Source organism: Doryrhamphus excisus, chromosome 16, assembly GCF_030265055.1.
Source record: "Doryrhamphus excisus isolate RoL2022-K1 chromosome 16, RoL_Dexc_1.0, whole genome shotgun sequence".
NCBI classification, from domain to species: domain Eukaryota; kingdom Metazoa; phylum Chordata; class Actinopteri; order Syngnathiformes; family Syngnathidae; genus Doryrhamphus; species Doryrhamphus excisus.
In genome coordinates, this window is record NC_080481.1 from 12,958,635 (window position 1) to 12,973,009 (window position 14,375).

Consider the following 14,375-nt stretch of genomic DNA (forward strand, 5'->3'; position numbering starts at 1 on the left):
ATTAAGAATTCCCTACAACTTCCCATCAGTTATGCTTTGGCTTGTAGATTGAATTTATCGTGCTTCATTTGGGCTACTATTTGGGTGGACAAGTGGTTAACATGTTGGCCTTAAAGTCAGGATATTGAGGAATCAAATCTCCTTTTGGGCATTTTTGAATGAGTACTCTTGCATCCCAAAAACATGCATGTTAGCTAAACAGGAATTTGAGTTTGTTTGCGCCTTGCCAGTAACTGGTCACCATTCCGATGTGTACCCCGCTTGTTGCCCAAAGACAGATGGGATAGGCTCCAGCTCACCTGTGACACTAAGCACAGCAAGCCAAAAGAAAAAGCATGAGCAGGTAATTCCCTTTGACACTGGCATGCAACAAGCCCAACCAAAGGATTATGTTATGGATTTCAAAAGAGGGTGAGGCCCTGGAGGTGCCATGATGAACACCACCATGTGAGAAGGGCACAATGTTTTTTTTTTTAATAACTACATCATTTCAGTGCAACTGACCCGAATCGCGATCACTTAAAAATAACATCAACGGCTGTCTTTCTTTTGTCAAGGTGTAAAAGCTACATGTCAAAATGAAGTCTGTGTCATGCTTTTCGACTGCGTGCTGTGACAACACAACAGTAAAAGTTGTTTTCTCACTAATCCATATGTAAACTGGGATTGAGTAATGTAGCTGAAAAGACAGAGGAACTTGTATTTTTTTTTTTTTAAGTATGAAAACGCATTAGCGCTGCTGAGTAAGAAAATCAAGACTGTACAAGAGCAGCATAGAAACAACAACGACACAATGTCCACTCTCATTGGGATGGCTGTGTCTTCCAGCACACGACTTGTGCTCCAGTTCTCAGGTAAAATGCAAACAAGAATCTTGTTGAGTCTTTGTAGCAAAATTGAGCGCTACCCATGACCCTCGTGAGGATAAGCAACATCGAAAATACTGTATTTAAGTTCATTTATGCTGCTTTAGAGTAAATGCATTTTAAAAAAAAGATCCGTTATTGCCACAAAATACCCCTGTATTCAAAACTGTGTTCAAAACTTTGAAATTATGAATATGGAAAATAAACAAATGGTCTACTCTGTAGTCTCACGAATGCAGAGTTTGCATTGTCCAGGCCCATCCTCCCACTCGCAAGGTGTTCGGCATCCTAAACCTACCTTGCATGCGGCTGCACTCTCATGCAGCTTTGTTGAACTAAGACTCTATTCGTGTAGGGATTAACATTTATGACAACATCATACCTGGATTTATTATGGATAAAGTTCACCTCAGTATTTTTACACTGCTGGTAAGAATGATTCTTAGTCTTAAAGACAGGAGAGCTAAAAATACTGAAACTGAAACACAAAAATATGTTGGACAAGAAAAATATCTGTAAAATATGTTTCTACAGTGTTTGGGGAGGCACGTGTATGGTGCAGATATTTTGCAGCGACAAAAAAGAAACTGGATCATTGAGTCCTTTACGATTGATGAAGGCTATGATGGACCTTTTCCATATACCCTGGGCAAGGTAAATATGGTAATGGTATTATTTAATTTGAACATGCATCAGATTACAATTGAGTGCATCACATAATCAGTTCACAGTTCCACATGTCCAAAAGGAGTAGGAAGAAGCAAAGCTTATTAAATCCTACCCCTCCATCTGGTAATTTTAACAATCAGTAACTGTTGCATTTGTTCACTTCCTGCTTTCCACAATACAGTTTAAGGTTTTTTTTTTTTTTTTAATAATGCACCTTGTACCGAAGTACCAGGTGATATATCCATACTTGTATTTAGCAAACATTAACTGCTTGTATTGTTTCTTGAATTGGCTCGTTGTGCATTGTTTGAGGGTCTTACTCAATCCATTTCATAGTTTGATTGCACATACTGAAAAGCTATGGCTTCTTAACGTAGTCCTAGCATATAAGTGTTTCCAATTTAGTTCTACCCTGAGATCATATTTCTCCTCTCTTGTAGAGAAGTACTGGAAGACATTTTAGGTAATTGGTTATTTTTAGCCTTATGCATTATTTTAGCTGTTTGGAAATTAACTATATCAGCAAGTTTAAGTATTTGTGATTTTAGAAATAAGGAGTTAGTATGTTCTCTGAATTATCCTTACTGACCTTTTTTGCAGTACATTTAGCGAGTTAAGATTGTTTTTATAGTTATTACTCCATATTTCCACACAATAAGTAAGATATGGTAGAACCAGCAATAAAGAGTATGGAGTGATATCTGATTGAGAACAAGTTTAGCTTTGTTCAATACTGAAATATTTCTGGCCACCTTATGTTGTATATTTGAAATATCCATCCAACAATGCTCGCTTATGAAAAGCACGCACATATGTATGAACGTAATCACAATTTCTATGGTTGTTTGGCTCTGTACAGGTACAAGTGGGGAGAAAATACGCCCGTTTTAAGATACATGGCCAAGGAGTTGATTTGGAGCCGAGAGACATAATAGAAATTGATGAAAACACTGGAGAAATTATAGTTCATGGTCCTGTGGACTTTGAAAAACACAAAAGCTTGAAGGTTAGCATGGATTTACAGAAGCTGCACTGCAAGCATTTGAATGAGCGTGCAAAGTGAATGTTTCTCATTATTTGGTCTCTGCATTATAGCTAATATTTCAGGCAATAAACAGGGTCACAAATGCAGTGGACACACAGCTTGGTGTTGACATACAGATTATGGATACAAATGACAACTCACCAGTGTTTGACAGTGAAATATATACCATCACTGTAAAGGAGTCAACGTCACAAGGTAATTTCATGACCTTATCTTTGTTCATTTTGTTCAAAAAATCAGATATACAGTGGAACCTCTGTTCTTAAAGGCCCCTGATATCATGTTTTTCAGTTTATGTGGAAAATGTATGCAAAATTGTTGCTTCTGTTGACGTACATTTTTCGATTCGTGTACAATATGGCACAAGTTTTGTTGTGTTACCAACACATTGTCTTAGTCTAACTGTAATCGCTAAACATGGGATGCTCCAAATTCCGCCTGCCGTCAAAATTGTCTGCTTGCTCTGGTGCTGATGCATTAATTGCACTAAAAAAATTTAACATAATTAATTAAATTGATTAATTACCACCGTTAACGCATTTTTCACAGACCTACTTTATATACATATATATATATATATATACACATTTGACTTGTTTTCTGCATGTAACACTAATATTGTATAGAAATGAAGTGTGTATTAGTGTTATGTTTAGATTAAAAGTTCATTTATACGTGTTAATTTTTGGATGTCTGCAACAAATTCATTTTGTTCATTTTTCATTTCATTTTGAAAAAATTATTTGGTTTGAGAATGTTTGGGTTTGAGACGGACTTTCCGGAAAAGATTGATGACACGGTTTCACTGTTCTTGTGTGCACTTCCTTTTGTTTTGCTTTACATTTAGCTTACAGGGAAACTTTAATATATTAAAAAAATCGATATTTTCCCATGTTCACAGGCACTGGACTGACTACCATTAAGGCAGTAGATGCGGACACCAATCAAAATAAAGAATTTGATTTACGGATACTCACCGTAACTCCCAGCTCACATGATGTGGAGTTCTACTTTAAGACATCTGATGATGAAACTGCAACCCTTTCCTTCAAAGGGTGTCTGGACTATGATGTAAGTGGAGTTATTGTATCAATCATTAATGTTACTAATATTATGACTATTATCTCCAATAACATGCATGCTAACATCAAGCTGTAGGTGTGATTGTAAGTGTTAATGTCTTTTGGCAGTGTTGTGAGTTAAAAAAAAATACTTTCATTGAAAAACATGAATAAAGAAAACCACTTTATATTCAGTATTGTTCTACAATTCCGCTAGAACAGTTTTTTCAGTGCCCCTCTTTTGGAGATTAAATTGCGTTCAGGTTTTCATTCTCACTTTTCACCCAAAAAATTTTAATGAACTGAATTTTGAACTAGGGCGGCACGGCGGTCGAGTGGTTAGCGCGCAGACCTCACAGCTAGGAGACCAGGGTTCAATTCCACCCTCAGCCATCTCTGTGTGGAGTTTGCATGTTCTCCACATGCATGCGTGGGTTTTTTTTCTCCGGGTACTCCGGTTTCCTCACACATTCCAAAAACATGCTAGGTTAATTGGCGACTCCAAATTGTCCATAGGTATGAATGTGAGTGTGAATGGTTGTTTGTCTATATGTGCCCTGTGATTGGCTGGCGCCTCTCACCCAAAGACAGCTGGGATAGGCTCCAGCACCCCCACGACCCTTGTGAGGAAAAAGCGGAAGAAAATGAATGAATGAACTTTGAACTAATTAAAAATTGAAATGGTGAACCATGAAGGTGAACTATACATATTTATAGTGTGTGCACAACACTTTCTATTAGTCATTTAATTAACTGAGAACAAGATACTATGCATCTTATAGAAAGTGGATGAATGAAGGAATGTTGGCTGTGGTGGCATGCTGTCTTTGAAAAGTAAGTGATTTTATCCCTCCAGAAAGCAAACAAATACACCATCATAGTGGAGGCCAAAGATCACGGCAAACCAAAACAGCTCTCCAGTTCCAGTACTGTCATAATCAACATAGAAGATGACAACAATCACCTTCCAGTCATCACAGGACAAACTGTGAGCCCTTTCTATATGAATTACTCAGTTGCAGTAAACACTACACAACAAATATCAACTTTGTTCTGAACTCCAGGGTCCAGGAAAAGTGAGAGAAGGGCTGAGAAATGTTCTTATTTTACGTCTGCAAGTTACTGACAAAGACGGCAAAGGTACGGCGGCATGGAGGGCGAAATATCACATCCAACGAGACACAAAGAAGAACTTTCGAATCACTACTGATTGGAAGACAAATGAAGGGTTACTGTATGTGGAAAAGGTATTTGACTTCCTGTCTCTCTCAAAATGAAAATGTGCAGCAATATTACTTCTTCCATATAGTATTCCTGTTTGTGTCTTTATACTGAGCGGGGGGGGGGGGGGGGGGGGGGGGCAACGTCCCCCCCAAATCAATATTTTAGAGGCAAAAACGCACAAGACAGCTCCCCTCATCTCTCATCTTCGTGGCGGTGCTGAGGATGTCTTCACAGCCCACACCACCCCCTTTCCCCTCCCCTCAGAAATCATCCAATGACTGTTAGTATGCAAACGAGCCAGGAGCAGCGCTGTGGTGTCAGATTTCAACAAGATGCACCCCTTTTCAGAGCTTACAATATTCCTGCATCTACTAAACGTTGATGATGCTACTACCAATGCAGCAGTCCTGCTTTCTATCAGTTGTTCAACTTATAATGTGTCATTTAACTATTTGTAGTTATTTATTTAAAGTTATGACTATCTTTCAGTTTTGTAATAATTGATTTTATTAGCTCGCTACAAAATTTGTTCAAAATTTGCAAACTTTGCAGAAATCACTCCACACTCTTTATTGCTCTCTGGTTCTACCATATCTTACTTATTGTGTGGAAATATGAGCTAATAACTATAAAAGCAATCTTCACTCGCTAAATGTACTGCAAAAAAGGTCAGTAAGGTAAACATACTAAGCTTACTAACATACTAACTCCTTATTTCTAAAATCACAAATACTTAAACTTGCTGATATAGTTCATCTTCAAACAGCTAAAATAATGCATAAGGCTAAAAACAACAAATTACCTAAAAATATCATCCAATACTTCTCTACAAGAGAGGAGAAATATGATCTCAGGGAAGAACTACATTTGAAACACTTATATGCTAGGACTACGTTAAAAAGCCATAGCATTTCAGTATGTGGAATCAAACTATGGAATGGATTGAGTAAGGACCTCAAACAATGCACAACGATGAGCCAATTCAAGAAACAATACAAGCAGTTGATGTTTGCTAAATACAAGGATGAAGAGTCTTGAACCAGTCATGATGTGCTATATATATCACTATATTGACACTTACTACGGTACACATTATCACCTTGTACTTCGATACGAGGTGCATTATTAAAACAAACAAAAAAAACCCTTAAACTGTATTATGGAAAGCAGGAAGTGAACAAATGTAACAGTTACTAATTGTAAAAGTACCAGATGGAGGGGTAGGATTTAATAAGCTTTGCTTCTTCCTACTCCTTTTGGACATGTGGAACTGTGAACTGATTATGAGATGCACTCAATTGTAATCTGATGCATGTTCAAATGAAATAAAACCATTACCATTACACTTTACAACTCTACGGTAAGCCTGGGAGCAATCAAACACTGCTGAGGAACACCATTACAATTTTTTGTCTTCCTGTATCCCTCACCAAAAGTGCCGTGGTCTATAATATCCTTTAAAATTAGTTTTTACTTCTGTTATAGCCTCTGGATTATGAAGAAGTTTCCCTGAAGAGCATCACCATCTCAGTGGAGAATGAAATTCCATATTTTTCATGCAGAGTGGTGAGACGAAGCACCACTAGTCTTTGGACATTGAAGACTCATAGAGGCACCACGACTACTGGTCAGTCCACATATGCCGTGGATGTGATGGTGGAAGATGTCAATGAGGCACCCGTTTTTGTTGAGCCGAACAAACAGGTTGCACTGAGGGAGAATGTTGCTGCAGGACAGTATCTGGACACCTTCACAGCTAGAGATCCAGATTACGGCAAGATCAACACATTTTTGTAAGTCTTGAGCATATTCAGGTTCAACAAGAAAGTGAGGATGTCTGAATTAAGACACATATCGTGTACTTCAGCTACATGAAAGGGGAGGATCCAGCTGACTGGGTGACAGTGGACATCTTGACAGGAGCAATAACTACATCCAAGATCCTTGACAGAGAGTCACCCTATGTGAAAGACAACGTCTACAAAGCCACAGTATGCGCTGTTGATGATGGTATGACATTCAAAACACCCATTAGATATTCATATCTGATCTACAGGGAGGGTAGGGCCAAACCTAGTTCCCTAATTCAAAGGGAACCTATTATGCAAAATGTTTGGGCCTTTGTATTGTGTTCCTATAGAGCAGCTACACACAATAACCCGAACAGTTTGTTTGTTTGTTTAAATTTGCATGGCCACTCCGCACTTCACTGTTGGTTTCAGCAACAGTTTGGCAGATATTGCCCCTTCATTTCCACAAATGTGAAATGCAGTTTTACAGACATATTAAAATATTTTTCTCTTGCTAGGAATCACAAACTCCAACCACTTCTGCCTAATCTTGCCTCATAGAAAGATCTAAAACCAAAGCTAACAATTGCAAACAGAGCGAAGCAGAGCTGTGGTGAGGGCAGTCCTCGAGTCTGGTCAACAGCACATTCCCATATAAGGAAGCATTGCTCATTGTGATGTCACAATTGTGATGTTAGAAAAAAACTCTCTGAAACCAAGCATTCAGAGCCATCCCAAACTTCTTTCATGGCTCACTTCCAAATGCGCAAACATCATTATCTGAGGTCAACAACGATGTGTGCTAACATGCTAACAATAGCAAGAAGTAGGTGTGATGTTGGCCGTGTGGCAGTATTTTTTTGTTCAAGTCCAAAAAAAGCCATTGCAGTGTACAAGTTTCTTGTAGTGGTGCAGAACCAGGGACATTTTATACTTTTGCAGCATCACAAAAAACAGCACAAGCATTTTCCCCAAGACCAGGGTTCCCTCAAACAACACTCTCCAAAACTCCCACGGGACGGCCAAACGTAATTGAATATAACAGAAAAGCGCCCTCAATCAAGCCTTGCTACATGTGCTTAGCGAGGTTGTGGATAAAACTACCCAAGATTCATAAAGAAGTAAATGGGTCAGTTTTTCTCATACTAGTGTATACTAGTGTATAGGTAATATTGGTAATGCACAATACTCAAGGCTGCAATGTTTTTGTATTCTGTAGATGCTTTTATATTCATTCATCATATGTGTGATGTTATTTTGCATTCCAGGTGTACCTCCAATGACAGGCACTGCAACGCTAAACATAATCATTAGCGATGAGAATGACAATGCTCCATCCCTGGCTGAAAATCACATTGATATGTGCCAATCTGAAGGTCACTCAAAGGTCAATGTTACAGCTTTGGACCCCGATGAAGGCCCATATGGTGGGCCTTTCCAATTCAAACTAAATGGAGATATTATAGGCAGGTGGAACATTGACCCCAAGCAAGGTGAGGACTAATTCCACCATAGGCGATGTCAGCATCCAAGTCGAATTTCTGTCATGAGAAACTCCAGGAGAACAACTGATGCAGTTTCGTTGTATCTCGTGTGTTTGCATCCCGAGGCTACTCGGTCTACCTGTTGAAAGATAGCATTGTTGCTTCTGGACGACATGAGTTGCTACTGGAAGTGTCAGATCGTCAGGGCAAAGCTGCTGTCCACAATCTGTCAGTTACAGTGTGTAACTGCTTCGACAAAAGCAGACCAAATTGTCGTGCAGGAAGCCCCACGCTAGGAAAAAATGCTGGAATCATATCGTCATGCCTTGTACCTCTTACAGGTTAGGTGACACAATATCTAATGGTCTTCTTCTCTTCTTAGGTTTACTCTGTGTGCTTTTTATGAAATAGGTATTCCACTAACAGCATTTCTGAGGTCAAGAAAGAAAAAAGGCAAAACCAGCAGCTCAGCAGGTTTGGCCATACCAGACAGCTCGGGACATCTAATGCAGTGTAACACAGAGAACCTCGGCCGGGATTGCCAAGTAAATAAAATTATGACAGTGAAATATGTGTAATTATTATACATAATTTTCTATATTTACTCTTGGAACTACATCAGGGTAAATAATCAAGTAGAAATGTCACATTCCCAGAACTATTGCCAGTTATTATGCTCTATTATTAACATTGAATTTCTAAATAGTGGGGGATTAATTATTGTTATCCTTCATTACAATAATTGAAATATAAGTTAACTAAACTGGTTTTAATTTTTTCACAGGTACACTTTGATCCGCTGCACCAAGAAGACAAAAGCGAACTAATGAGTGAAATTGTACCTGGACCAGAACAAGTATGCAATAAGCTCGAGATACACATACACAGCACAACCCATTTAAACTCCAGCGCAGCATCAAAATAAAACAGTACTGTGCTAAGCAAAATTGCCAAAAAATCCTTGTTCCATACAAGCACCAGTGCCGACATGAATAGTCATAACCAGACCGAAAAACCAAGTAGCTATCGGTGCCTCATTTCAGTGGTCAAAGAATGCAGACCCAGCTACAATCTCGTTTTTTTGGTCACAACCCAGAGTTTATAACCATAGGTGACAGTTTGATAGGTTTGTTAGGTGTGGCGTAATGACTTATAGCCATATATGTGAGAGCTACATGCATGGTAGAACATAGTCAAAATTAAATAGATTGCGATATACTGTCATATTTTTTTCCTCATTGTACTTGTACCTGCAACTTGCTCATGCACAGCAGGTCTGGCGTTGGAGATGGCTCTCAGTAGAGATGATTTTCCAGCATTTGGAAACCCAACCTAGATGGATTAAATATATGTTTCAATAAATTGTTACAGAAAGCATTTCTAACTGAAATGTCCACTCACCAGTCCAGCGTGGGCCATAGTGCGCAACTCTAGATGAAGAACTCTCTCCTGACCTTCATTTCCTTGGGTTGCAGTCACTGGAGCTCGGTTCTCATTAGACAGTACTGTGCTAAGCAAAATTGCCAAAAAAAAATCCTTGTTCCATACAAGCACCAGTGCCGACATGAATAGTCGTAACCAGACCGAAAAACCAAGTAGCTATCGGTGCCTCATTTCAGTGCTCAAAGAATGCAGACCCAGCTACAATCTCGTTTTTTTGGTCACAACACGGAGTTTATAACCATAGGTGACAGTTTGTTAGGTGTGGCGTAATGACTTATAGCCATATAGCCCAGAAAATGAGGTGTCTTTTTGGTCTTGTGTCATTAATTAGAACAATTTCTTATTCACAGAATTGGGTGAGACCAAGCGTATCATCTCCAGATGTGGGCAAAACAATAAATGAGGTAATAACAGTTTGATCAATTCTTTAAGAATTCTTCAAAGAAGGTAATTGTGTTTCACATTTTGAAAATAGGTTCTAACCATAACAAATATACATATTTTGCCTACGTACTGTAGATGCTGTACTCTTTACAGACAGGAGAAGAGCTGGATGATGGCGCTCCTCGTGTTTATGCTGAAGAAGGAGACCTAGATACGAGCAGTGAGCTTGATGCCATTTCCATCCCTGAAATTCCCTTTGACCCAGACATGGACCTGGATTTCCTACTCAGCTCTCCAGACTCAATCCAAATCCCCAATAGAAACACAATATCCAACATCACAACATCTTGTGCAACGGAAAACCTTCAAACCAAAACAATAAACATAACAGGAAGAAACATATTTCCACAAAAGGGCAAAAATGAGCAGTATAAGAACATTCCGTTATATTTGTAAATATCAATATAAGATCATTGTAGTTGGGTATCGAATAGTTTACCACTTTTACACATAAAAAGCATATTTGTGAGATTAATTGAATTAATTATGATTAATTAGTTTAATCAATGAACAGATCTAATTTTCATATTTACTGCACACACATATGTATATAAACAACATTGTCATCTATTGTCAGAAAAATTCTTCAACACTAGTGTGCTCGTCAAGGCAATTTAAGTGTTTGCTCTTTTATTTATGGCCCTATACTTTTCGCCGTAGTAAAAAAGAAAACCTGAATGTTTCTTTAATAAGGTCACTGCAGGTTTTAACAAGTTATGAATGCAGCATGGATAGTGTGATTGAAATATACAACGTGTACAAGGGCGTACGTATTATTCACATAGTTGGTACTGTGGAGCTTAAACACGTTTAATTAAATCATTATTTCTTAACAGAAACGTTCAAGTGACTTAATCTAAATCCTGAGGAAACACTGACTCCTTGTGGTGATTGATGTTATTACATCGTATAAATAAAGCTCGAGAACCCTGCTGTTTTGGTGGTGTATTATTCCACTATTCCTTAAAAAATGAATCAGTGGAAAATTCACTGATATCAAACAATAATATGTGTGACTTTTACAAATTCTTGTGGCACGGAATGACGATTATGTAGGCCAAAACATAACATAAACCTAAAGCATCATTAAACTCACTTTTAAAATTAGGTAACCAGGGGTACTTTGGCTACAGTAAATATTGATGTGACTTTTCCTGAAAATATGCTTAAATTGTAACTACAATCTTGAATTTTAACTATTTACTACACTTATACATACAAAACACAAAAACATTTTATAGGCACTGCTCACAAGTGTGAGGAAGAACAATAATAATGACTATAATATACTAACATTAGCCACACTTAACACAATTCTAATTAAGAGCCAGTATGTCAACATGGTTTTCTTTGTATCAACTGACCTTATCTGACCACCACCAAATATTCATGGGGGCTTGGGTGGAGTGTCTTGCCCATGGACACAACGACAACGGGTGGAGAAAGTGAAGATTGAACCACCAAGCTTTCAGTTTCTGGACAACCTGCGCTACCCCCTAAGCCACTGTGGCCCCAATTAACACCAGTAATTTGCATTATTTGTAGTTTTGTTCACTATTCTTCTTAATTTGCTTGTTGCGCACTTTGCCATTGTTTACATGTAAACATACTGCACAGGGACCCTGAGTCACTACACTAATACCCATGGATTCTAAATGGCATTAATTCACACAGCAAAAATGTTTAAAACTGTTTTATACATTTATGTAGCATTCAGCATGTTGTATAAATATTATTCTTACCATTATCATTACCATCTTGTGGGCTTTCCTCCCTGCATGTCACCGTCTCCTTGGAGATAGCTGTCATACAGCTCTCGAAGGTGTAGAATGAGCTCCTCTGTGTTATGCCCAGTGACAGCTGACACAGGTATGATTCTCTGACTCACACGGCTCTTCAAAGTCTGTAACTTTTCCCGGGCTTCGGGTAGGTCTGTTTTGTTAGCAACGATGGCATGAGGTCGTTGAGAGAGACCGGGTTCATATTGGTCTAGTTCATACCGCAGGTGCTGGAGCTGGGTCCAGGGCTCTGGGGAGGACAAGTCCACAACAAAGAGGAGAAATCGGCAACGTTCAATGTGCCGCAGGAAAGAGATGCCCAGGCCTCGGTTTAGATGCGCTCCTTGAATGATGCCTGGGATGTCAGCAACTGTATAAAAACCATAAGACAAACATGTATAAAAACATGATCCACTAATATGGGTGTCACAAGATCTCAATTTGCTTGTTCAGAATAAACTAGGCACTAGGCTTGGGAAGATAATATATGAATTAATCACACAATTAATGAAAATGAACTGCATAGTTTTGCCGTGCTCATTATATTGCCATGTGAATGCGTGTCTGTGTTCCACATCAGTATATAGCCCTGTGAGGGCTACATGCATGGTAGAACATAGTCAAAATTAAATAGATTGCAATATATTGTCATATTTTTTCCTCATTGCACTTGTACCTGCAACTTGCTCATGATCTCTGTACTTGACAATTCCTACATGGGGGTTGAGTGTTGTGAAAGGATAAGCGGCCACAGCAGGTCTGGCGTTGGAGATGGCTCTCAGTAGAGATGATTTTCCAGCATTTGGAAACCCAACCTAGATGGATTAAATATGTTTCAATGAATTGTTACACAAAGCCTTTCTAACTGAAACGTCCACTCACCAGTCCAGCGTGGGCCATAGTGCGCAACTCTAGATGAAGAACTCTCTCCTGACCTTCAATTCCTTGGGTTGCAGTCACTGGAGCTCGGTTCTCATTAGATAGAAAGAACCTGTTCCCCTTCCCTCCAGAACCTCCAAACACAGCCAAATACTCTTGGCCATGCTCAGAAAGATCTACCAGCATCCTGCCCTGCTCCTTCACTACAGTGCCAGTTGGAACCTATCACAGAATACAAATTATTCACAATAACAAGTGTCGGACTATAAGAAATATTGCCTGCACTCACACAAATAAATGTTGGGCGGCCATTGCGACCATAACAATTCTTGCTGCTTCCTGATTGCCCATCTTCCGCCCTGTATACAGGACCAACATGAACCAGAGACTTGACAGACCTATCAGCTGGGAGAAAAGAAATAAGGAATTTAGCTTTTAAATAGTTTAATACACATTTTGACACACACTACTCTTGTCACCCTTTATGAAGATGCAGCCTCCATCACCACCGTTTCCTCCATCTGGTCCACCCCACTCTTTCCTAGGCTCACTGTGAAAGCTGCAGGCCCCGTTCCCGCCCGAACCAGACACCAGCCGAACACTTCGGTGGTCTACAAAGTGGCGGGTCTGGATAGAAACAAATGGTGCTGTTACTTAAACCACAAACACAAAACCAAAACAAAGCAGTTCGACTTGAGGTTGAGAAAAACATTGTTATGATTATTTTTGTATATAGGCCAAATATTATTGATAGTTATTGTAGTTTATGAAGTTTAACGTCGTTGTGTAGGGATTTGTGGTCACGAGACATCTGAAAAAACATGACATATACATGAAAATATGTATATTAACGTGTCACACTTACCAGTTTCTTTTCGGAAAATTCCTTTTTCTTTGGGTTCGCTCGTACTTTAGCCTGCAGTGGAGCGGTGGTGCTAACATATTTCCAGGCCACTGGACGCTGACAGCGAACGTCCACGGTGAGCTCCTTCCCTGCTAAAAGACTCGTGACTCCTAAAGGTCTGTCAGCGGGTAGCCGGAGCAGAACTCTTGATAATGTAGCTAGCATGGAGACGTTTAGCAACACAACGGCAACAACGTGTCAATCGCTTGCATCACCACACATATGACAGAAAAAACTCTGTGGTATTAAGTTCTCACAATGAAAATTACATTTAAATGTTTCGCCTTGTAGAGTAAATGTTTTAACAGCAGTACTCGCACCGGAAGAGCATTGACGTCATACGGAAAGCAAGAGGAGACCTACACCATTCTGTCTTTTTTATTGTGTACTGCCACCCTGTGGATTGTGTGAGGTATGACATCTAAAATGGGCGCTGAAAAGAACGAGAAGAAGAATTCTGGGGAGATAATTTAGCAGTAGTGGACATTGATAGTCTTAAGTACACTACCTAACAATTGAACTCAACCAGGGTGACCAAATGTTCTGTTTTCCCAGCATGTCCTGTGTTGGTTCATTCTTTAGAAAAGTGATGAAATAATTAGTTGAATAATCTCCCTGAAGCCGATCAGAATACATCTTTGGTTATAGATTGTATTTTGTAACATAATTTTCTATCCATACAGAGGAGGTATACGCTAAAATTATTAAAATCATAAGCCAATTTTCAGTTCCCTTAATCAAAATATGGTCATCCTACACTGAACACATTACTAACAGGATTTCATACT

At 39.1% G+C, this 14,375-nt stretch overlaps 2 protein-coding genes across 2 annotated transcripts; one reads left to right on the plus strand and one right to left on the minus strand.

The window, feature by feature from the left end:
* Nucleotides 1–1,240: 1,240 nt before the first annotated feature.
* Nucleotides 1,241–10,444, plus strand: LOC131104368 (cadherin-2-like). The gene is made up of 15 exons (XM_058051462.1): nt 1,241–1,295; nt 1,401–1,520; nt 2,395–2,541; nt 2,631–2,775; nt 3,482–3,651; nt 4,498–4,629; nt 4,706–4,888; nt 6,351–6,658; nt 6,733–6,875; nt 7,924–8,148; nt 8,265–8,480; nt 8,551–8,684; nt 8,924–8,995; nt 9,933–9,986; nt 10,102–10,444. Exons 1-15 carry the CDS (start codon nt 1,260–1,262, stop codon nt 10,420–10,422), a joined length of 2,406 nt encoding a protein of 801 aa, XP_057907445.1. The 5' UTR covers nt 1,241–1,259; the 3' UTR covers nt 10,423–10,444.
* A 209-nt stretch (nt 10,445–10,653) lies between these two features.
* On the minus strand, nt 10,654–13,931 carry mtg2 (mitochondrial ribosome-associated GTPase 2). Its single transcript, XM_058051463.1, has 6 exons — nt 13,549–13,931; nt 13,163–13,310; nt 12,973–13,088; nt 12,687–12,905; nt 12,481–12,619; nt 10,654–12,174 (listed from the first exon to the last, which is right to left on the minus strand). The coding sequence occupies exons 1-6, from the start codon at nt 13,750–13,752 to the stop codon at nt 11,777–11,779; spliced, it is 1,224 nt and encodes a 407-aa protein (XP_057907446.1). The 5' UTR covers nt 13,753–13,931; the 3' UTR covers nt 10,654–11,776.
* Nucleotides 13,932–14,375: the final 444 nt, after the last annotated feature.